This window comes from Saimiri boliviensis, chromosome 1 (assembly GCF_048565385.1).
Source record: "Saimiri boliviensis isolate mSaiBol1 chromosome 1, mSaiBol1.pri, whole genome shotgun sequence".
NCBI lineage: Eukaryota > Metazoa > Chordata > Mammalia > Primates > Cebidae > Saimiri > Saimiri boliviensis.
In genome coordinates, this window is record NC_133449.1 from 43,346,030 (window position 1) to 43,369,301 (window position 23,272).

A 23,272-nucleotide genomic window follows, 5' to 3' on the forward strand; every position below is an offset into this window, starting at 1 on the left:
GACCAGCCTGACCAACATGGTGAAACTCGTCTCTACTAAAAATACAAAAATTAGCTGGGCATGGTGGCAAGGGCCTGTAATCCCAGTGACTCGGGAGGCTGAGGCAGGAGAATCGCTTGAACCCAGGAGGCGGAGGTTGCAGTGGACCGAGATCATGCCATTGCACTCCAGCTTGGGCCACAAGAGCAAGACTCTGTCTCAAAAAAAAAAAAAAAATCATATGTTATGACTTCTTCCTGCTAAACTTTGTTATCTAAAGAAAGTGATAACTTTAGGGATGGATATGGGGAGGTTGCTCTGCTTTTCTTTAGGAGGTGACCCTAGTAACTAACAGCCCTTTCTTGGATGAGTGGTAACATTAGGGATGGATACAAGGAGGTGGTTCTGCTTTTCTTTAGAAGGCGACCCAAATAAGTAGCAGCCCTTTCCTGGATGACTCATCTGGGTCAGAGGAAGAAGACAGCTCCAGATCCAGCTCCCGGACGTCAGAGTCAGACTCACACAGTAGGAGTGGGCCAGGCAGCCCCAGAGCCATGAAACGAGGTGAGGGAAGATTGCAGGCATATGAGGCAACTCCAGATCATTCTGAATCTTAAATGGGAATTTTATCTCTATAATAGGATATTTTTAAAATCAAAAAACTTGCTTCAGACCCTAGTGAAGAGAACTTTAGCCTATTACTGATACATTTATATTCTAGTCCTAATTCTCTTCTTAATTCTCTTTGATTTCCAACAATATAGTCTTTTTCTTTCTTTATTTCTTTCTTTTTTTAAGCCTTGCATTGTTTGTGAGAGGGAGATCACCTGATTGTTGGAATAAAGTGAGATAATTGGCCAAAATGAGGTTTCTCTCGGCATTTTGGATAGTTTGTGAAATAGACTTATTTCAGCTAAATTTGTTATACTGCTAACTGGCAGAATATATACCTTAAAATTTGTCAATTAATCTGATTAGAGAACAACCAAAGCTTTACTTGGGATATGTCTATGATTTTTAGTGGATTTTAAAGAAATTCTGTGTGTAGGCAGCGGTTACAGAAAGATCTAATTACACTAAATGGCATCTGTATTTTATAAAAGCCCTTAATGCAGCATGGTGTGTCTGTGGATTTTCCAACTGTGTTCCATGGAATCTCTGAATTACAGAAGTTAATTTAAAAGTGATTACAGAAATTAATTTAAAACTTGATTGTGAAAATCTTGATGAATTAAGGTTCAACGTTTGCCTATTTATCAATGTGTAAATACACATATTTTAACTCTTAATAAAAGATACATGAGGACTATTGCATATATTTTATATGTGTAAAATAGCTGGGAACTTTCAAACCCCTCGGTGTTAACTGGAGCTGCTCAGCCTTAATCAGTTTCATATTTTCAACTTCCACTGGTCTTCTTGTTCTCACCTTGTCCCAGGTTATGACACACTTTTGCTCAAAACACTGCAGTGCCTCCTCACAGTGGCTATAAGGTTTACAGGACTTAGTCACGTCCTTGACCTCATCTCCTTTCTTTGTACTCAGCTTCAGCCTCACTGGCCCTCTTGCTGTTCTGAGAACATGCCAAGCATGCTTGTATTTCAGGACCTTGGCACTGGTGTCTCCTCCACCTGGTATTCTTCCCCTGGATGTCTGTATAACTGACTCCCTCACCTCCATCAGCAAACACTGCCTTCTCAATGAGGTCCACCCTGACCACACCACTCAACTTGCAGCCCTTTGTCTTTCTTCTGTTGCCAGCTCTTTTGATTGCCTTTAGGCTGCTCTATGGTTTGTTGTTTTATTGTTCTATAGCACCTACTGCCTGTTTATCATTGGTCTCCTTCCACTGCAGTCTGTTCCATGAGAGCCAATATTTTTTGTCATTTGCTCTATCCCTAGCATCTAGGACAGTGCCTGGCACACTGGCCTTGATCCTGGGAGCCTGAGATTTGTGTTGCAACATTGCCCTTGCCTAACTCTTTGACTTTGGACAAATCCTTCAATCTCTGGGCCTTAGTCTCCTTAGGGCATTAGCTATGACAATCTCTGAGGTCCCTATAGGTCTAGATTTTTGTTTATTCTATGAAAAATAAAGATATAGCAACTGTTAACTTGTCTGAGTCAAATAAAAAGTGTCACAAGAGTGACATTGTTTTAATATGCCCCTTAAACGTTAATACACATTTTTAAAAATTGCTGAATACTTTTATAATTACCTAAGTCCTTGATTTTATTTAATATATTCAAAATCTCATATTCAATTATAGTGACCCACCAAATGTGGCTTGCAACTCCTGAGTAGTTTCTATAAAAGCAAATGAATTATTGTATAAATGTTCCGTTGAATTTTATGTTATAGCTACTGGCAAGTGAAATAGTTTGTTTATATCTTTCAATCTTATTGCTTCTCTTTTATGAAAGATTTTTAAAATCTGTAAACTGCTTAGTAGAGATGGAGTCTCACACTGTCGCCTGGGCTGGAGTGCAGTGGTGTGATCTTGGCTCACTGCAACCTCTGCCTCCCGGGTTCAAGAGATTCTCTTGCCTCAGCCTCCTAAGTAGCAGACATTACAGGTGCCTGCCACCATGCCCAGCTAATTTTTTTTTTTTTTTTGTATTTTTGGTAGAGATGGGGTTTCATCATGTTGGCCAGCCTGGTCTCGAACTCCCGACCTGGTGATTTACCCTCCTTGGCCTCCCAAAGTGCTGGGATTACAGGCATGAGCCACCACACACAGCCTGAAATTGTGTTTTTTTAAAGCATGAAGTTACTTTAAATGTGATTACAGAAATTAATTTAAAATGTGATTGTGAAAATCTCGATAAATTAAGGTTCAATGTTTGTTTGCCTATATATCAATGTGCAAATACACATATTTTAATTCTTAATAAAAGATACATAAGTAGACTATTGCATATATTTTATATATGTAAAATAGCTGTGTGATTATAATCATACCAAAATATGATTCATGTTCCTTTCACCTCCTTAGAGATTTACACGACAGTTTCTATCCCTTAGTTCTGTTTTCTGCTTTAAAAATTATTCATAGCCAAAGGAATGAGAGTAAATCTAGTCTAGGGCAGCTTATGATTCAGGAATAATTGCATTCTGTAGGAGCACTCAGAGCCGGTGTTGAGCCCTCCCCAGTATAAAATACTGACTTGATGTCTTTTGTTCTCTTAGGTGTGTCTCTCTCCTCTGTGGCTTCGGAAAGTGATTATGCTATTCCTCCTGACGCTTACTCCACAGACACGGAGTACTCACAGCCAGAGCAGAAACTCCCCAAAACGTGCTCATCTTCCAGTGATAATGGAAAAAATGTAAATATTGAATCTGATTTTTAAAAATTAATGAGTCAGTCAGTTTGAGCCTACAAAAGGAAACTGAAAATAGTGGTTTTTTTTTTTTTTATCTTTTAAAAATTAGGAACCACTGGAAAAATCTGGTTATTTATTAAAAATGAGTGGTAAAGTCAAGTCATGGAAGCGGCGGTGGTTTGTTCTTAAAGGTGGTGAATTACTTTACTACAAATCTCCGGTGAGTGGAAAATGTTTGCTGTTTAGAACATAATTCCTCAAACTATAAATCAGATGCCTGATTGATTTCCTTATCATAATGCAAATATTGATACAAATGATTTCTTATGGTTACTGTTAATCACTTTACATTTGTTTTTCTTCCTTTCATACAGAGTGATGTAATTAGAAAACCCCAGGGCCATATTGAGCTTAGTGCATCCTGTAGTATTTTAAGAGGAGATAACAAACAAACAGTTCAGGTACTTAACTTTTTTTTACTCTTTTTTTTTTTTTAATCCCTATCATGCTAAACTCAATTCTCAATTATCCACCTAATGGAAAGGAGATTGGATAATTCAATGTTTCTTTATTCACCTTGGGGTTAGTTTGATGCCTTGAAAGTATGTGAAAGTCCAGGAATTTTTCGTTAAAACTATAATGTAAGTTAGATTTGTGTTGGGTAACTCCCCCTACACTTTCTTCCTTTATACTCTTCTTTCCTCATGTTTAATCTCCCAGGTCTTCTCAGCTGTCAGACTGTGAAGTTATTTTAAGGAAGGGTTATCTGGTAAATGAATTCTGAAGAAGACGTTAGTTATATAATGTACTATGAAATTCAGGAATGTTTGTATTGAAATATAGAATCTGAAAATGACAGTTCTTTTTTTTTCTTTCCCGTGAGATGCCTGCCATGTCGGGCACCACAAACTTTTCCTTTAGTGCAAGCATGTCCCAGTCCTGGGAAGATTGAGAAGAGCGGAACTAAGGGAACCCGGGGTGGGACTCTACTGAAAACGAACCGTCCTGCTGTCTGGTTGAGGGTCTTCCACTCACAGGATGTAGCCATAAGACAGCCACTGAGGGCCCTGGGAGAGGGCTGGCAGTGCAGGGAGGCTGGAGTTGCCCCAGGGCAAAGGCAGGGCTGGAACTCCTCCCCAGCATCCCTGGGCCCCAGCAGGTGCCCAGTGTTACAAGTGAGAGGGCTGTCAGGGGTGGGTGGCAAGAGCCAGAATGATCCTGCCCCCACAACCATTGCCAGGCGCTGGCCTAGTGGCCCAGACCTTGGCAGCTGGCATCTTCTGCTGCCTTCCCCCTGCTCTGTGCGGACACATTCAGTGCACTGGGGAGGCCTCGCTGGTGGCCCTCTCCACCCGCAGGTACCAAGGCTGGATGTGGGTGTGCTGCATCAGGTCATCGATGGCATCCAGCCCCTCCATCACTCACTGAAAATGAGTTCTTGTATGAACTTCAGATGCCATAACATCTAAGTGGGAAATATATTGGTGAGCGTAGGGACTGTGCTGCCAAGCAAGTCACCCTGTAGAGGTAGCTGCTGCCCATTTTACTCACACAGAAGGCCAGTCTTGCCAGAAATCTGTTAACTTTAAAACACAGGCTGTTGAGATATTCTAGTATATGTAGTTTAAATTCAGACACTGTTTCTGAAATGTTTTCAATAACCATTGTTTTTCCATATTGCTGCTTTGGAGGGTAGAAGACAACTTTGCCAGAAAGGCACATTATCAATGTTTCAGGTAAATAATACCTGAAAACCCCTCAAAAATTTAGAACGGAGAATCAAGGAAAGCTTTGTCTTTGGGCATGGCAGTTAAGAATCATTTGTAAGCTTCTGAAATATTTAGAAAATTTGCAATGTGGCTAATTTGAGACTGGAAAATTGTGAGTTAATAATATCTAATGGTATGCTTGTTCCAAGAATTTCTCTTCTTATATGCAAGATCTTCTCCTTTTATTTATAATAGATTTCTTCATTTGAATTAAAAAACCTCTTCTTGGCTGGCTTCAGTGGCTCGGGCCTGTAATCTTAGCACTTTGGGAGGCCAAGGCGGGCAGATCACCTGAGGTCGGGAGTTTGAGACCAGCCTGACCAACATGGAGAAACCCTGTCTCTACTAAAGATACAAAAAATTAGCCGGGCATTGTGGAGCATGCCTGTAATCACAGCTACTCAGGAGGCTGAGGCAGGAGAATCGCTTGAACCCAGGAGGAGGAGGTTGTAGTGAGCTGATATTGGCCATTGCACTCCAGCCCAGGCAACAAGAACGAAACTCTGTCTCAAAAAAAATAGACAAACAACACCAAAAACAACAAAAACCAAAAACCTCTTGAATCATTCTGCTTCTTATTTCAATAAGTAGGAATCTGTAGCACATTTAAGAGAGGAAAGGAAAATGTGACAAATAAACAAGATACAAAGCCATAACCCCAAAATCGAATACTATGAAAAGTTTTAAAGTAAACTGAAGTAACAAAATTATTTCAACTAAAATTTGATTGCTCTGATTCTCACAAAGTGGTTAAAATATTCTAAATGTTACATAGTCATTTATTTAGAACCTGAGACTGGAGGTTTAGCATGTTTGTTTCCATGTTAAGTAATGATGTTTGAATAATGAACAAGGAAATGTAATTCTAAATCTTCACAATTTTCTTTCCCATGCCTTTCTTGATGCATTCTAGTTGACCACTGAAAAACACACATACTACCTGACTGCAGATTCTCCTAATATATTAGAAGAATGGATTAAAGTGTTACAAAATGTTCTTCGAGTACAAGCTGCCAACCCACTTTCCCTGCAGCCTGAGGGCAAACCCACTGTGAAGGGATTGCTCACTAAGGTAGGACCCTCCTGTGCATTTCAGTGCCCCAGGCAACCACGGGCATGAACCCCAAGATCACTGAAAATGGGATGTCAGAGAATATATATAATGAATATTTAGATGATCTAAGGGATAGGGAAGTGTGTTAAGACAAAAACTATAAAGACAGAAAGTGACAGATTTGACTATAATATGTAGAAATGAAAAGACTCTATTAAATCTATGAGCAGAATTTTAGAAAGAAGGATTGAAAAAGTTTGAAGAGGTTTTTGGAACATGTGAAAACTGGTTAATATCATTAATATTTAACACGTTATTTTCTAATCAGTATGCAAACAGTGAATACCAATTGCGGGGAAAGGGAACCAAGGACTCAATGGGAAAGGAGTAGAGATCATCGAGGTTGGAAGGAATACAAGTGATCAATAAGCATTTGGAAAAACATTTTACTGTCACTCGGAATTTTTTTAAAAAGCACAGATTAAAATAATAGGTGCCACTTTTTAAAATCTGGTGAAAGGTGAAACATTTTTACAAATTTTGAAACCTAGTATTGACACAGATTAAGAAATCCGCTAGTTTCTGCAATTAGAGAGGCAGTAGAAAAAAAGAAGGAAATCTGCTAGTGGGAGTATTATTCTAGAAGACAGTTTGGCAATGTCTTGGCTGAAGTGCTAACTTAGCCAATAATTTTGAATGAACAAACCAATATTAAATATTTTAAACACACACACACACATGTACACATATACAGATCTCTTTTGATCTAGCAGTCTCAGTTTTAAAAAATTTATTCTGAGGAAATGATCTTAATTGGGAAAAGATTTAATTATGAGATGTTCCTCACAGCATTTTTTTTCCTGTTTTACAAAATGAGCTATGATTAATGTATCTGAAATGCATAGATATTAAGTATAGGGTTTGATTAGTTTTAAAAGCTATTTACTGTGACTCTGTTAAGATACAAAACATTTTCATTACCCCTGAAAGATTCCTTGCACAGCATCGTTCATAGTAATGAAGAATTGGGATCAACTTAGATGTCGGGTAAGGTATAGCTGTGTACAACCATATGATGCTTTACTATGCAGCCTTTTAAATGTTGAAAAAGAATATCTAATGCTATAGAAATATGATGTATTGTTAACTGAGAAGTAGAGTACAGTATTACATTATTATTCCTCATTTGTTCTAAGTATTTATAGAAAAATGTCTGAATGGGAAGTATACCAAGGTATATTGGTTATCTCTATGATTTGATTTTATTTTTGGAGACAGAGTTTTGCTCTTGTTACCCAGGCTGGAGTGCAATGGCGCGATCTCGGCTCACCGCAACCTCCACCTCCTGGGTTCAGGCAATTCTCCTGCCTCAGCCTCCTGAGTAGCTGGGATTACAGGCACACACCACCATGCCCAGCTAATTTTTTGTATTTTTAGTAGAGACGGGGTTTCACCATGTTGACCAGGATGGTCTCGATCTCTTGACCTCATGATCCACCTGCCTCAGCCTCCCAAAGTGCTGGGATTACAGGCTTGAGCCACCGTGCCCGGCCCTGTTTTTTTTTTTTTTTTTTTTTTTTTTTTTTTTTTCTTTTTTTTACAATGAATAAGTATTGACTTATACTTAACATTATTTTTAAGTTTTAAAAAGTCCTATTGGTCACTTTTTAAAAAAACACAATAAAATATTTATACACACATAGTCACTTCTCATCCATGTACTCTGAATATGTAAGAGATGGAAAATTAGATGGAAAGGAATTATGCTACTGTGTAGTTTATTCTATTAATAGTGTGGGAATGTAGGTGGGAGCTATTCCATAATATTTAAAAGGACTGATCAATTATAGCAAAGGTAAAAAATAATTCACTATTGCATTAAACAAAGAGATATACTTTCACTATGTTTTTTTCTAAAATATGACTATGAAAATGTTTTCGTAGTTACTGATGGCTTAGGGAATGAAATATTCGCACAGTACTTTTCCAGTGAACATAGCGCTACTTTAAATCACATTCTTACTATAATTCCTAATAATGAGCTGTGCTTCTGTTTCAAAGACCACATATGTATATCAAATCCAGAGAATTTAATATGATCGCATGGCTAAAGGTTTATTACTTCTCCCACAATTAGGTTTTTTGTATGCTTCCTTGTTTTATTTTATCAACATGGCATGTCAGTTTCTGCTCCTGTAACATTTCTGCGATTCTCCACTTCCCATTTCACAATTGGGTTTTAAAAGAGTATATGAGTTGATGAGATTCTCAGATGACCAAATTATTAGGTTTTACACACAGGATGCTTATTAAGTTCCCTTCCTGCCATTTGTGCTTGTCCACCCCATATGTTCACCCTCAGAATCTTATGAGAGAACAGCTTCCCTCAGTTGTTCTGAGTGACTTGTTCTGACTCACATTCAGGCTGTAATATGAGATACTATAGAATTGTATTTGAATATCTTGGAGGGGAAGAAGCTTTTTCAGGTTGTCACATACTAAGTACAGAATAATCTAGGTAGATACTAAGAACTTGACACAACGTACAAGAATCTCTGGGACACATTTAAAGCAGTGTCTAGAGGGAAATTCATAGCAATAAATGCCCACACGAGAAGGGAGGAAAGATCTAAAATCGATGCCCTATCATCAAAATTGAAAGAGTTAGAGGAGCAAGATTAAAAAAACAAAAAAAAAAACAAAAAACAAAACTCAAAAGCTAACAGAAGACAAGAAATAACTAAGATCAGAGCAGAACTGAAGGTGACAGAGACACAAAAAAACCCTTCAAAAAATCAACAAATCCAGGAGCTGGTTTTTTGAAAAGTTCAACAAAATAGATAGACCACTAGCCAGACTAATAAAAAAGAAAAGAGAGAAGAATCAAATAGATGCAATAAAAAACAATAAAGGTGACATTACCATCAATTCCACAGAAATACAAACTACCATCAGAGATCACTACAAACAACTCTATGCACACAAATCAGTAAATCTGGAAGAAATGGATAAATTCCTGGACACTTGCACTCTCCCAAGACTAAACCAGGAAGAACTCGAAACCATGAATAGACCAATAACAAGGGCTGAAGTTGAGGCAGCAATTAATAGCCTACCAACTAAAAAAAGCCCAGGACCAGATGGATTTACAGCTGAATTCTACCAGACATACAAAGAGGAGCTGATACTATTCCTTCTGAAACTATTCCAAACAATACAAAAAGAGGGAATCCTCCCCAACCTATTTTATGAGACCAACATCATCCTAATAACAAAACCGGGCAGAGACGCAACAAAAAAATGAAACATCAGGCCAATATCCATGATAAACATCAACACAAAAATCTTCAATAAAATACTGGCAAACAGAATGCAACAGCAAATCAAAAAGCTTATTCATCATGATTAAGTAGGCTTCATCCCGGGGATGCAAGGCTGGTTCAACATACACAAGTCTATAAACATAATCCATGACATAAACAGAACCAAAGACAAAAACCGCATGATCATCTCAATAGATGGAGAGGTCTTCAACATAATTCAACAGCCCTTTATGCTAAAAACCCCCAAAAAACTAAGTATCGATGGAATGTGTCACAAAATAATAAAAGCTATTTACGACAAACCCACAGCCGTTATCATACTGAATGCGCAACAACTGGAAGCATTCCCTTTGAAATCTGGCACTAGACAAGGATGCCTTCTCTCACCACTCCTATTCAATATAGTATTGGAAGTTCTAGCCAGAGCAATCAGGCAAGAAAAAGAAGTAAGGGGTATTCAATTAGGAAAAGAGGAAGCCAAATTGTCTCTATTTGCAGATGACATGATTGTATATTTAGAAGACTCCATCAGCTCAGCCTAAAATCTCCTGAAACTGATAAGCAACTTCAGCAAAGTTTCAGGATACAAAATCAATATGCAGAAATCACAAGCATTTCTATACACCAATAACAGACAAACAGCCAAATCAAAAGTGAGCTCCCATTCACAATTGCTACAAAGAGAATAAAATACCTTGGAATACAACTAACAAGGAACGTAAAGGACCTCTTCAAGGAGAACTACAAACCACTGCTCAATGAAATAAGAGAGGACACAAACAGATGGAAAAACATTCCATGCTCATGGTTGGGAAGAATCAACATCGTGAAAATGGCCATACTGCCCAAAATAATTTATAGATTAAACACTGTCCCCATCAAGCTACCAATGACCTTCTTCACAGAACTGGAAAAAAACCACTCCAAACTTCATATGGAACCAAAAGAGAGCCTGCATAGTGAAAACAATCCTAAGCAAAAAGAACAAAGCTGGAGGCATCATGCTGCCTGTCTTCAAACTATACTACAAGGCTACAGTAATCAAAACAGCATGGTACTGGTACCAAAACAGAGACATAGACCAGTGGAACAGAACAGAGGCCTCAGAAGCAACACCACACATTTACAATCATCTGATCTTTGACAAACCTGAGAAAAACAAGCAATGGGAAAAGGATCCCTGTTTAATAAATGGTGTTGGGAAAACTGGCTAGCCATGTGCAGAAAGCAGAAACTGAACCCCTTCCTGACACCTTACAGTAAAATTAACTCCAGATGGATTAAAGACTTAAACATAAGACCTAATGCCATAAAAACCCTAGAAGAAAACCTAGGTAAAACCATTCAGGACATAGGCATAGGCAAGGACTTCATGACCAAAACACCAAAAGCAATGGCAACAAAAGCTGAAATAGACAAATGGGATCTATTTAAACTCCACAGCTTCTGTACAGCAAAGAAAACAATCATTAGAGCAAACTGGCAACCAACAGAATGGGAAAAAAATTTTTGCAATCTACCCATCTGACAAAGGGCTAATATTCAGAATCTACAAAGAACTAAAACAGATTTACAAGAAAAAAAAAAACCCATTCAAAAGTGGGTGAAGGATATGAACAGACACTTTACAAAAGAAGACATCTATGACACCAACAAACATATGAAGAAATGCTTATCATCATTGGTCATTAGAGAAATGCAAATCAAAACCACATTGAGATACCATCACACACCAGTTAGAATGGCAATCATTAAAAAATCTGGAGACAACAGATGCTGGAGAGGATGTGGAGAAATAGGAACAATTTTACACTGTTGGGCATGCAAATTAGTGTAACCATTGTGGAAGACAGTGTGGTGATTCCTCCAGGACCTAGAAACAGAAATACCATTTGACCCAGCAATCCCATTACTGAGTATATACCCAAAGAATTATAAATTGTTCTATTATAAGGACACATGCACACGTATGTTCATTGTGGCACTGTTTACAATAGCAAAGTCTTGGAACCAACCCAAATGCCCATCGATGACAGACTGGACAGGGAAAATGTGGCACACACACCATGGAATAGTATACAGCCATAAAAAATGATGAGTTCATGTCCTTCATAGGGACATAGATGAATCTGGAAACCATCATTCTTAGCAAACTGACAGAAGAACAGAAAACCAAACACCACGTGTTATCACTCATAGGTTGATGTTGAACAATTAGAACACATGGACACAGGGAGGGGAGCATCACATATTGTAGTCAGTTTGTGGGGGGCTAGGGGAGGGTCAGTGGGGGTGGGGAGGATGGGGAGGGATAACCAGGGGAGAAATACCAGATATAGGTAATGGGAGGATGAAGGCAGCAAGCCACCTTGCCATGTATGTACCTATGAAACAATCCTGCATGATCTGCACATGTACCCCAGAACCTGAAGTACAATTAAAAAAAAAAAAAGAACAGTGCCTGGCACATCATAAACACACACAAAAATGCCAGCTGTTATCATCCGAGAGTGTCACCTAGATAGTGAAGTCAGCAAGGCTGGTGGCAGGATTTGTGGTAGAGAACGCCACAGGGATCAGATTATGGGGAAGGAGAGAATACCATAGGAGCTTGTGATTTGTGCAGTGGCAAGGGCTAATTGGGATATGATACACTGTTTGTCTTCAAAATTTTAAACAAAACTGATAGGAACTACTTTTGTTATGGAGGCATGGTAAAAAATTATTCTTTTAATTAGTTCACCTTGAGATTTGAGGTTGCCTTTAAATTTTCATGAGGATTCTTCTAGTATAATTTGTTTTCTAATTTTTAAAAGAGTAAGTCAGAGTTTAAAGAAATTCTAGGCTGGGCTCAGTGGCTCACGCCTATAATCCCAGCACTTTGGAAGCCCAAGGTGGGAGGATCACCTCAGGTCGGGAGTTCGAGACCAGCCTGACCAACATGGTAAAACCCGTCTATACTAAAAATGCAAAATTAGCTGGGCATGGTGGCACATGCCTGTAATCCCAGCTACTCGGGAGGCTGAGGCAGGAGAGTTGCTTCAACTCAGGAGGCAGAGGTTGTGGTGAGCCGAGATCGCGCTATTGCACTCCAGCCTGGGCAACAAGAGTGAAAGTCAGTCTCAGGAAACAACAACAACAAAATTAACTGGGAGTGGTGGTGTGAGCTTGTGGTCCCAGCTACTCAGGAGGCTGAGGCAGGAGAATCACTTGAACCCTGGAGGTGGAGATTGCAGTGAGCCAAGATTGCACCACTGCACTCCAGCCTGGGTGACAGCAAGACTCTGTCTCAATAAAAGAGGAAAAAGAAATTCTAGTGCAAGATTTATATATAAAGATAGACTGTTAAAACATGGCTTTTTACAGTGAATTGGCAGAGGTCTTCATTAATTTGCAATTCTTCAAAGGCACACATTGTTCTCTCTTAAAGATAAATCATTTCAGAAGTACACTGTCCATAGCCAGATGCATTATACTTCAGTTTTTATGAGACTTCTTTCTGGAGCTTGTTTAAAGAAGAAGGAAAAAAAAAGACACCCCACACATCTAAAGCTTCCAGGATATTTGTCTGTAAATATGTTTCTAAATTCAATTATACTGAAACGTGTCAAATGAAACATTTTTTGTTTTCTCTCAAACAGCATTCTAAATCCACCAGATCGTTAGGTAGTGGAGTTACTTGTTTGCTTAAACCAGGGGTCTCCAAACTTTTTACACAGGGGGCCAGTTCACTATCCCTCAGACCGTTGGAGGGCTGGACTATGCAAGGTGTGACACTCTTCACAGCCAGCGCTGCTGCCTCCACTATCCCAGACAGCAGTATACAGTGTCACAGGCCCAGCGCTGCCTCCAGTGCTGTATACAGGGATGGCGGTGATCAGCCTGTGACACTGTGTATACAGTGTCCTGGACATCTGCAGCAGCAGTGGGCCTCTTCTGTGGGAAGCCCACTGCTGCATGTTTCCCCTGTTATGAGACACCTCCTAAAAATAAGACAGCCCCCGTCTTTTGGGGGCAAAATTAATATAAGACAGGGTCTTATAATAGGGGGAACACAGTGTGTAGTAATGTGGGGGGAGACTTTTGGGCAAAGGGAGGTTATAGGGGCCATTATGTTGTTGTACATTTGGGGGAGTATGGGGGTCATTGTACTGTGTAGTAATGGTTATAGTGCTTTGCCTTTCTTCCTACTTCTGCTGTTATTTGCCTACTTCCTACTTCTGCTGTGCGTCATATGACGTGCTTCTGGAGCTGTGACGTGTGCATCCCGCGTCACTGAAAGTAGTACTGTACGTGAGCAACGCCGTGCTTTGCAGTGCCACCACATACTGTGCTCCTCTCACTGACCACCAATGAAAGAGGTGCCCCTTCCTGAAGTGCGGTGGGGGCCGGATAAATGGCCTCAGGGAGCCGCAGTTTGGGGACCCCTGGCTTAAACCATAGCTTTGAAAGCCCAAAGGCTGACTGGGTTTATGGGTTTAAAAGAAAACGTGGCCGGGCGTGGTGGCTCACGCCTGTAATCCCAGCACTTTGGGAGGCCGAGGCGGGTGGATCATGAGGTCAAAAGATCGAGACCATCCTGGTCAACATGGTGAAACCCCGTCTCTACTAAAAATACAAAAAAATTAGCTGGGCATGGTGGTGCATGCCTGTAATCCCAGCTACTCAGGAGGCTGAGGCAGGAGAATTGCCTGAACCCAGGAGGCGGAGGTTGCGGTGAGCCGAGATCGCGCCATTGCACTCCAGCCTGGGTAACAAGAGCAAAAAACTCCATCTCAAAAAAAAAAAAAAAAAGAAAAAGAAAACGTGTTTTATTTCTTATTCATAGTGACGACAGAAGCATTTATTGAGTAACTACTGCCATCCTTTATATACATTTTCTCATTTGGTTCTCACAACAGCCCAGTGAGATGTACAATAATCCCAAGTTACTGACAAAGAAATGGAGAGGTTAAATCAGTTGCCTGAGCACATCCATCTAGTACAAGGTAGAAGTGGAAGGGATTTAACCCTTGGTTCGTCAGACCTCCATGGCCAGTCCTTTTCTAGCATAGTGACTTGCCTACTATAAAATCTATTTTGACAGTAATTTGTATTCTGCTTAGTGTATTGCTATCAGAATAGTCCTCTGTTTTTTTTGAGATGGGGTCTCACTGTTGCCCAGGCTGGAGTGCAGTGGGTCTATCTCAGCTCACTGCAGCCTCCACCTTCCAGGTTCAAGTGATTCTCCTGCCTCAGCTTCCTGAGTAGCTGGGATTACAGGCATGCACCACCATGCCTGGCTAATTTTGATATTTTTAAGTAGAGACAGGGTTTCACCATGTTGGCCAGGTCTGTCTCGAACGCCCCACCTCAAATGATCTGCCTGCCTTGGCCTCCCAAAGTGCTAGGATTACAGGCATGAGCCACCACACCCAGCCAGAATAGTCCATTTAAATGTAAGTTATCACAAAGGCTTATGAGATCCTAAACTCTGTATCATACCTTATCCCACTCCCAGTCCCTTCCCTGATAACCTCTCCCCTCACTCACTCAGCCTGAGACACACAGGCCTTGCTGCTCCTCCTCAGACCCATAGGGCTCATCTCTCAACAGACGCCCCTGCTCTCCTCCCAGATGATTGCACAGCTCATCTACGTCCTTCAGGGCCTTCAGGGGCTTGCTCAATAGCAGTGAGGCCCTCTTGACCACCTGATTTTAAATTGTAATACCCCTTCTTCCTTCCACAAGCATATCCTCTTCTTTCCTGCTTCATTTTTCTCTGTAATTCTTACCATCATGGGCAAGTATGACAATAGAATTTTGGGCTTTAGTTGTACTGGCCAGTGTCTTGGTTTCGAGGTGATGCGCTTCTTCAGATTGAATTTACGCTCACTGTTGCAGAAGAGGGTCTGGCCCCAAGGCAGAAATTGACAGGGCTAGATGGGCGGGGCCTCTGCCAATGAAGTGGACTAAAGAGCAAGCACAACCACACATTCTAGGTCTGGGGCAATAGGGCTCATTCTAAATCTTACCCATCAGTGCGAATGGAATTCTTTGTGTTTTTCTAGGCTTGAGAACATAGCTGGGACTGTCTGGTAAAAATCTTCAAGGCGTATATGTACCTGGGCAGGACTAGGGCAGGGGGGTGACTCACAGTAAGGATCTTCATAAAGCCACCAAGTGATGATAAACCTACAATAGTAAAAATGTTGGTAAAATGTCTTCCACAAAAATGTATATAAATGTGAACTCTTTGCACTCTTTCTTTTTCAACTTTTTTTTTTTTTTTTTTTTTGAGACAGAGCCTTGCTCTGTCCCCCAGGCTGGAGTGCAGTGGTGCAATCTTGGCTCACTGCAACCTCTGCCTCCCAGGTTCAAGCAATTCTCATGCCTCAGCTTCGCAAGTAGCTGGGAATACAGGTGCGTTCCACCATGCCCAGCTAATTTTTGTATTTTTAGTACAGAGGGGGTTTTACCCTGTTGACCAGGCTGGTCTTGAACTCCTGACCTGAGGTGATCTTCCAACCTCGACCTCCCAAAGTGCTAGGATTACAGGCGTGAGCCACTGTGCCTGGCCTCTTTGCACTCTTGATGAAAATATTTAGCATACTGCTGATTTAATTGTCTGTCCTCACAAGGCTGTGAGCTTCCTGTATGCTGTTGAAATCTGTTTCTCCAGGACCTAGATCAGTTACTGACTATTCAAAGTCGAGAGCTAGTTTCGAATTCTGTCTCAATCCCTTAATGTAGTACCTGATAGATAGGAGGTTCTCAGTTTACAGTAATAGCTTTTAACATTGTTTTATTACTTTGTATATTACTTCTAAGAAAGCATCAAATGTTTTGAATTAATAAACTTTTTACATTTAGGAAATCACTAGAATTCTTTAGGTTTCATCTTCTCTCTTCTAACATTAGAGTATTAACCTAGAGAGCGACAGGGTTGTCAGAAATCTGTAAAATGTGGAAAGTATGAAATATTCTTACTGGTGAAATTACACTTTCTCTTTTTTTATTATAATGCATTCATGGGGTACAAGTACAGTTCTCTTAGATGCATTGATTGCGTAGTGATTCTGTCAGGGCTTGTAGGATATCAATCACTCATGTAACATACATTGTATCCTGTTTCATAATTTCTCATTATCCACCCCTCCACCTGCTTCTTTATCCATCTGTGAAGCCTCAGTCCTAGGCATAGTATTTGAGGCACAGTAAACATTCGTTGTATGTTGAATGGTGAGCACCAAAGCAAAATTTACCATTCTACTACTGTTAACAGGTAAATCTTTTTTTCCACTTTAATTTTAGATATAGGGGGTGCACATGCAGATCGGTTACATGTGAATATTGCGTGATGCTGAGGTTTGGAGTACAGATTCCATCATCCAGGAAGTGAGCATAGTACCTGATAGGTAGTCTTTTAACCTGGCCACCCCAGTTCCCTCTACCCTCTGGTAGTCCACAGTGTCTATTGTTTCCATATTTATGTCCATGTGTGCTCAAGCTGCAGCAGGTAAATCTTGAACAGCATTGGACAATCTATTTGGAGTATTACTTATATCTGGGCAAAGTGGATACTTATAGAAACTCAAATAGAGTGTATAAGCTATACTTTAAGGTGTCAGAGTTCAGGGCTACATTTACAATTCATTGTAATATGATTTCAGGTAAAACATGGATACTCCAAGAGAGTCTGGTGTACGCTAATAGGAAAGACATTATATTATTTTCGGAGTCAAGAAGATAAGGTATGTATATATTTTTAATATGCTAATTGAAGTAACTTTTTGTTAAGACTTAAAGTTTTCCTTTTCACTCTTTTATTACTTTGTAAAACGTCAGAATCTTTATGAGGTTGAAATTTGGTACAATTTGGTTCAACGGAGATAATTACACAAGGGTCTATCACCTACACCTCCAGGGGTCTTGTTTCTTAATTATAAGCCTTAGCAACTTTTAATTAATGCATCTTCTAAGACCTAGAAAAGTCTTCTACTCCCTCCCACAGCCATCAGTTTCTTGTATTTTCCCAGTTTCTTACAGGCCAGATAAGGTTGAGAGAAGGAAGCAGCAAGTTAGGAAAGAAAACCTAAGAAGGAAAAAGAATCTAGTTCTGTCCCAGGCCCTCAAATTCCTGAATACCACTTATCTACCCATCCATCTGCCTGTTTATATTCTGTTTATTGATATTTAAACTAATCCCCTTCCCAAAAGAATCTGAAATTACTTTTACTTTCAGAATAAAAAGATGGGGTATCTACCCAAAGGTAAAATGTATGCCCAGTCATCATTATGGGTATTCTGTGTCGCCTTTGGATAATTGAAACTATAAAAATTGAACCAACATGGGCCATGAGTACTTGAATAATATAATAATGTTCACTCCTCTGAAGAGCAGCCTGTGACTGATTGCTGTGTTAATGAGACTAAACTTCTTGGTCTAGTGACCATGTGGGACAGTTAGTATTTTTCTTTGTCTTTTAACAGACTACACTCTCAGGTGTGATCATCTGTATTTAAAATACATGCCTTTATACTCAGCATTGCTAATGGGGTAGAGGTTAACACAGTACAACCATTAAAAACAATACTGAGGCTAGGCACGATGGCTCATGCCTATGATCCCAGCACTTTGGGAGGTGAAGAGATGGGAGGATTGTTTGAGACCAGCCTGGACAGCACAGTAGGGTCTTGTCTCTACAAAAAAATTTAAAAATTAGCTGAGCATGGTAGTGCATGCCTACAGTCCCAACTACTAGGGAGACTAAGGTTGGAGGATCACTTGAGCCCAGAAGGTGGAGGTTACAGTGAGCCATGATTCGCACCATTGCACTCCAGGCTGGTCGACAAAATGAGACCCTGTCTCCAAAGAAACACACAAACAACCTCTGAAGTAGTGTGGGAAAATCCTCACATACAAATGCTACCTGAATATGTATGATACAAAATTATATACTCAGTGTAATCCTAACTTGTCAATCAAGAAAACAGAAACCACTCTATGTATTACTGGTGTAAAAGTTCTAATGCCAGCCTGGGCAACATAGCAAAACCTCATCTCTACTAAACAGAAAAATTATCCAGCCATGGTGATGCATGCTTGTAGTCCTGGCTACTTGGGAGGCTAAGGCAGGAGGATTGCTTGAGCCCAGGAGATCAAGGCTGCAGTGAGCTGTGATCACACCACTGCATTCTAGCCTGGGTGACAGAGTGACACCCTATCTCAAAAAAAATCAAAAATAAAAGTTTTAATATAGAATTGGGGACATACATAAATTTTAGAAAAGTTTTATAACTTACATAACTTTTAGAAAAGTTGTCAGGGGTAAAGGTTAGAGAAAGCGCCAATGAAGGTAAGGAGTCAACACTGAAGATTTCTGGCCAAAGGACCAAAGGCAGCTGGTCCTCGAGGGTTCACTGGGAAGCTTCAGTGAATCTCACATGAGCCCCAACATCTAGCCGCAACAGTCCCAGGAAAATAATGATTCTTCTACCCTCACCTTCTAAACTTCAAGTAGATTCTCTTATAGGAAGTTCTAACTGGGAACCATCACAGGGAAGGAGGTTCTGGCAAATTCAGTTCCCAACTTCTCTGCAATTATGAGATCTTAGAGGATGGTGATTGGAATGCTGAGTTTTATCTCAGTCCGATACATCTAAATAAAAACAAACAGAGCAGACAGAAAAAGAACTATACCAAGTGTTGAATAATTATCTGTGATCACAGTAATGTGGATGGTTTCTTTGTTTTTTAAATCCTTTCCATACTTACCAAGTTTCTGTAGTAAGCATGTATTTTTATAAATAGAAAAATAATTTAATAAAAATGGATAGCATTGATCACAGAAGCAACAAGTCAGAAGAATGGATACATGAACAGAAATCCATTATAAACACTGGAAAAGTATTGAGAATATATGTGAATAAGTATAGGCCTACTTCATTTTTTGCTATAAATGTTTCCAAAATAATTTGCTTTTAATCTGTATCTGTCTTTTTCTATTAAATAAAAACATTTGAAACCACTAGGTCTATTTGCTGCTTATCAAGGCATCGTGCATCCTTTGGTAGAATGAATAACCATCTTTAAGTATTAGGGTGGATGAAACAGATGTGTGCCTAAACACCCAATTAGGTTAGTATTGTTATGTATTATCATAGTATTAATAGAATTAGTTTTCTTCAACCTATTTTTAAAAGCTTGCTTTTTAGGAAAGGCAGAATTTTACCTCTGCTTTCTTAGGGTTTTTGGCAGGCCTGAGAATTAGATTCACATTAAGACAAATTACAGGAGAGAACATATAAATTTATTTAATGTAAGTTTTACATCACACAGGAGCCCTCCTAAGGCAATGAGGATCCAAAGACTTAAAGTTGAACACTAACATACTGAATTGGACAAAGTGTAATAAATTGTGAAAATGTGACAGGCAAAGAGCCTTAGGCTAGGGTAGTTAGTTGGATGGAGAAGTGATGAGGAAGATAAGCGTTGGTTTAACAAGGGTTGTTTGTATAACTTTCCCCTGGTCTCAGCTTCCCATCTTGACAGGAATCTTGTTTTCCTTCTGGTATAGGAGGATAGCTTTCATTTAGGGGTTTTATCTCCTGCCCTGTGGAAGAAAGGCAGAGAGGGTCAGAATGCCCTTCTTGCACCTGCTGCTTTTAAAAGTGCCTTTAGTTTAAAATAACTCTTACGCCAAGGTGATATCTTTTAGGGTGGCAGAATGCCACCCTCCAGCGTTTGCTCTGAGTGAGATGACAAACCACAGGAGGGCTTTGAGCAGAAGGGGGATACGATCTTGCCTGTGTCTAACAGGTGTACTGCTGATTAAGAATAGACCAAAGGTAATAAGGAAGAGATGCATTAGGAGGCCACTGCAGTCATTCAGGTGAGAAGGGATTGTGGTTTCGTGGTGCTGTGGATGTGTGAGAGGTGACCAGATTCTAGACAGATTCTGAAAGCCTTGCTGACAAGATTTATTGACTGAAAAGTCAATATGAGAGACAGAAAAGGGTCAGCAATTATGCCAAGGTTTTGCACATTAATAGATATTAATTGCCAACAACTTGAGTTGGGGAAGACTGAGAAGAACAGGTTATTAAAGAAGACTTACCAAAGTAAGTCTGAGATGCTGTTACGTTTGAGAAGCTATCCAACATCTCAGTAGAGTTAGTGAGTGGAGTTATAAATTTGGGAGTAGCTAACATATGCTGGTATTAAAGCTATGAGCTTAGATGAGGTCACCCAGAAAGTGAACATAGATGGAAGAAGGGCTTGAGCACTGAGCCCTGAAACTTACCATGAAAATGTTTGATGTGAATATCCTTGTAGTTAGAATGAACTTTTTCGAAACTCCAGTTGCAAACTTGGCCAAAGATTTTAGAAGTTATAAATCTGATGCAGACCATGTATTTTCCTGGAATAAGGGTACTAAATTAGAGCAAAAGTTTTAACAATAGATAGGCCAGATATTCAGCGCAGCAGCTATAGTTGGTTATGTCAATAAAAGCATAGATAAAATTTAGTGTAAATTGGCTTTAGGAAGTTTTTCTTACCCTTAAGATGGAGAAATTCATGGCATCATTTTGTGATATATTACGTTAGTAAAGAGCCTCAGAATGCTCCTTTGGGATGATAGTTCCTTTTGTACTATCTATCTAATCTTGTTATTTTTTCTAGGAACGATATTTTTCTTTTCAATGAATGGTTTTGAGACTATGTATACACTTGTCCTTTTGATCCAATAACTTAATCAAACTGCTGATCAATTCTGTGGGGGGAAGAAGTCAAATGAATGTTTTGGTGAATTATTACTAGTTACTAGTTGCTTAACTAGGTAATGGGTCATTTTGAAGCAGCCTCGTTTTATGGGGAAAATACCAAGGTTCTTGTTCCACAGGCAAGGAGATTGAGGTCACAGACACACACACACACAGAGTGAGTTTAGAGCAGGAGTTTAATAGATAGCGCAAAAGGAAAGACAGCTTTCCATCACAGAGAGGGGGTCCCTAGTGGGTTGCCAAGTTGTAGTAAAAATGTCAGGGTTTTTATAAATGGGCTAGCGAGGAGGGGGCTCTTAAGGAGGGGATATCCTATCCTCCTGATGGTTTAGTTGGGACTAGGTGTGCTGTCTGTGCAGAGCAGAGGTTTTTTTTATCAGCTCGTGTCCCATTCCTTGACCACATAGGCTGACTCTTAGTCTGTGTTTCTTTGCCCTGCTTCTCTGGGAGGGAGAGTTTCTGTGTCTGTTCCCATCTTGTTGCAGCTGCAGGCATCCCCCCGCAGTCTGCTCTTAGCTTCCCTATCTTAGTGTACCCAAAGGGAAAAGAATGTGCTTAGTAAGGCTCTCTGTTTTATTGGGGACCCATTGTATAAGTGTGAAGTTTGGTGATTACCCAGGAGGCCTTCCCCACTCCTTCTGTGCTGAAGCTGTCTTATCTGTGTTTTCCTTATCTGCTCTTTCAGGCTACTTGTTGTTAGAAGAGAAGTGATTTCCTTGAACTGTGTGAGTTTAGAAGGGGAGCTATCTTTGAGCTATCTTTCCTTTTTGTTAAAAGGAAAGCTTTCTGTTGGGGACTCACTTTACCCTAACTGTCTACCTAAATAATTTCTTTCTGCCTCCTTTAACAATTTTACTATAGCTGAATCATCTGAACTATTGTTCAGAAGTAGCATCTTGCTTTTTCCTCAAAAGTTAAATCTCTAGTATATATATTGTTCTTTCATATTACTGTTGGGCTCTTTGGTTGTTGCCACTACTTTTGTTATACTGCAGATAATCAAATTGCCTCTAGGCATCATTTTTAAAAAGGTATGTTATGCTGGAGTGGTGGCTCATACTTATGATTCTAGCACATTGGGAGGCTGAGGCAGGAGGATTCTTTGAGCCCAGGAGTTTGAGACTGGCCTGGGCAATGTAGCAAGACCCTATCTCCAAAAAAAAAAAAATTTTTTTTTAAATTAGCTGGGCATGATGGCATGTGCCTGTAGTGCTAGCTATTTGAAAGGCTGAGAAGGAAGGATCCCTTGAGCTCAGGAGTTCGAGGTTACAGTGAGGTTACTGATTATACCTCTGTACTCCAGCCTGGGAGACAGAGGAGACCCTATCTCTTGAAGAAAAAAAAAAGGGGGGGAAAATAAAATACAAATTTAAAAGGTATGCTTTATAAAGGTAAAAATGAAAAGGACTATGAAACTTTTTAGTAAGAAAAGATTTGGAAAGTGCCTTCCTCACGATTACTAATATTTACTTTAGTTTCCTTTAGGTCAGATCAAACTCTGGGAGGCTAAAGTGGAAGAGGTTGACAGATCTTGTGATTCAGATGAAGATTATGAAGCCAGTGGACGTAGTCTGTTATCCACACATTATACCATCGTTATCCATCCCAAAGACCAAGGTCCGACTTACCTCCTAATTGGATCCAAGCATGAAAAGGTATTCTAAGACATATCGGTTGATTTAGAGTGATGTAGACTAATATTATTCAGATATTGGTAATAATTGTCAAATCAATTTAATGAAAATAAGGAAGAAAATTTTGCTATAGACTTTCAGCTCTGTTTTCAGAGATTCTTTACCTCCCTGGAGATGAGCCGCCTTGTTCAAATGTGTCGTTTTCCAGTCCTGTTGGTAAAAGTGGTATCAAGGCTGAAATTAGTGCGTGGAAGTGCATGGCTAAAGGACCTTATGTTAAAAATGTGGCTCTCTCAGATTGAACATTTTTTAGTAAATCTAAGGCCTCCATTTTATGTTTCTGATTCATTTTCAACAAAATTTGGGCTTAGATACAATAGAAAATGATTTTGTGTGTAACATACAGATAGCAAAATCATTTC

General features: G+C 39.7%; 1 protein-coding gene across 3 annotated transcripts in view; it reads left to right on the top strand.

The window, feature by feature from the left end:
* PLEKHH2 (pleckstrin homology, MyTH4 and FERM domain containing H2) overlaps positions 1-23,272 on the top strand; it is a 139,311-nt gene that overhangs the window by 73,635 nt on the left and 42,404 nt on the right. For 2 of the 3 annotated variants that reach the window (XR_012516917.1, XM_003926764.4), the window contains exons 11-17: positions 399-543; positions 3,171-3,307; positions 3,414-3,524; positions 3,679-3,765; positions 5,987-6,145; positions 17,103-17,183; positions 22,692-22,871. Coding sequence is in view for 2 of the 3 variants with exons in the window: in XM_003926764.4 (XP_003926813.1) it covers positions 399-543; positions 3,171-3,307; positions 3,414-3,524; positions 3,679-3,765; positions 5,987-6,145; positions 17,103-17,183; positions 22,692-22,871 (900 nt within the window). In the remaining variant the exon portion in view is untranslated. The remainder of the gene's footprint in view (positions 1-398; positions 544-3,170; positions 3,308-3,413; positions 3,525-3,678; positions 3,766-5,986; positions 6,146-17,102; positions 17,184-22,691; positions 22,872-23,272) is intronic. The other variant, XM_074396592.1, reaches the window with a different exon arrangement.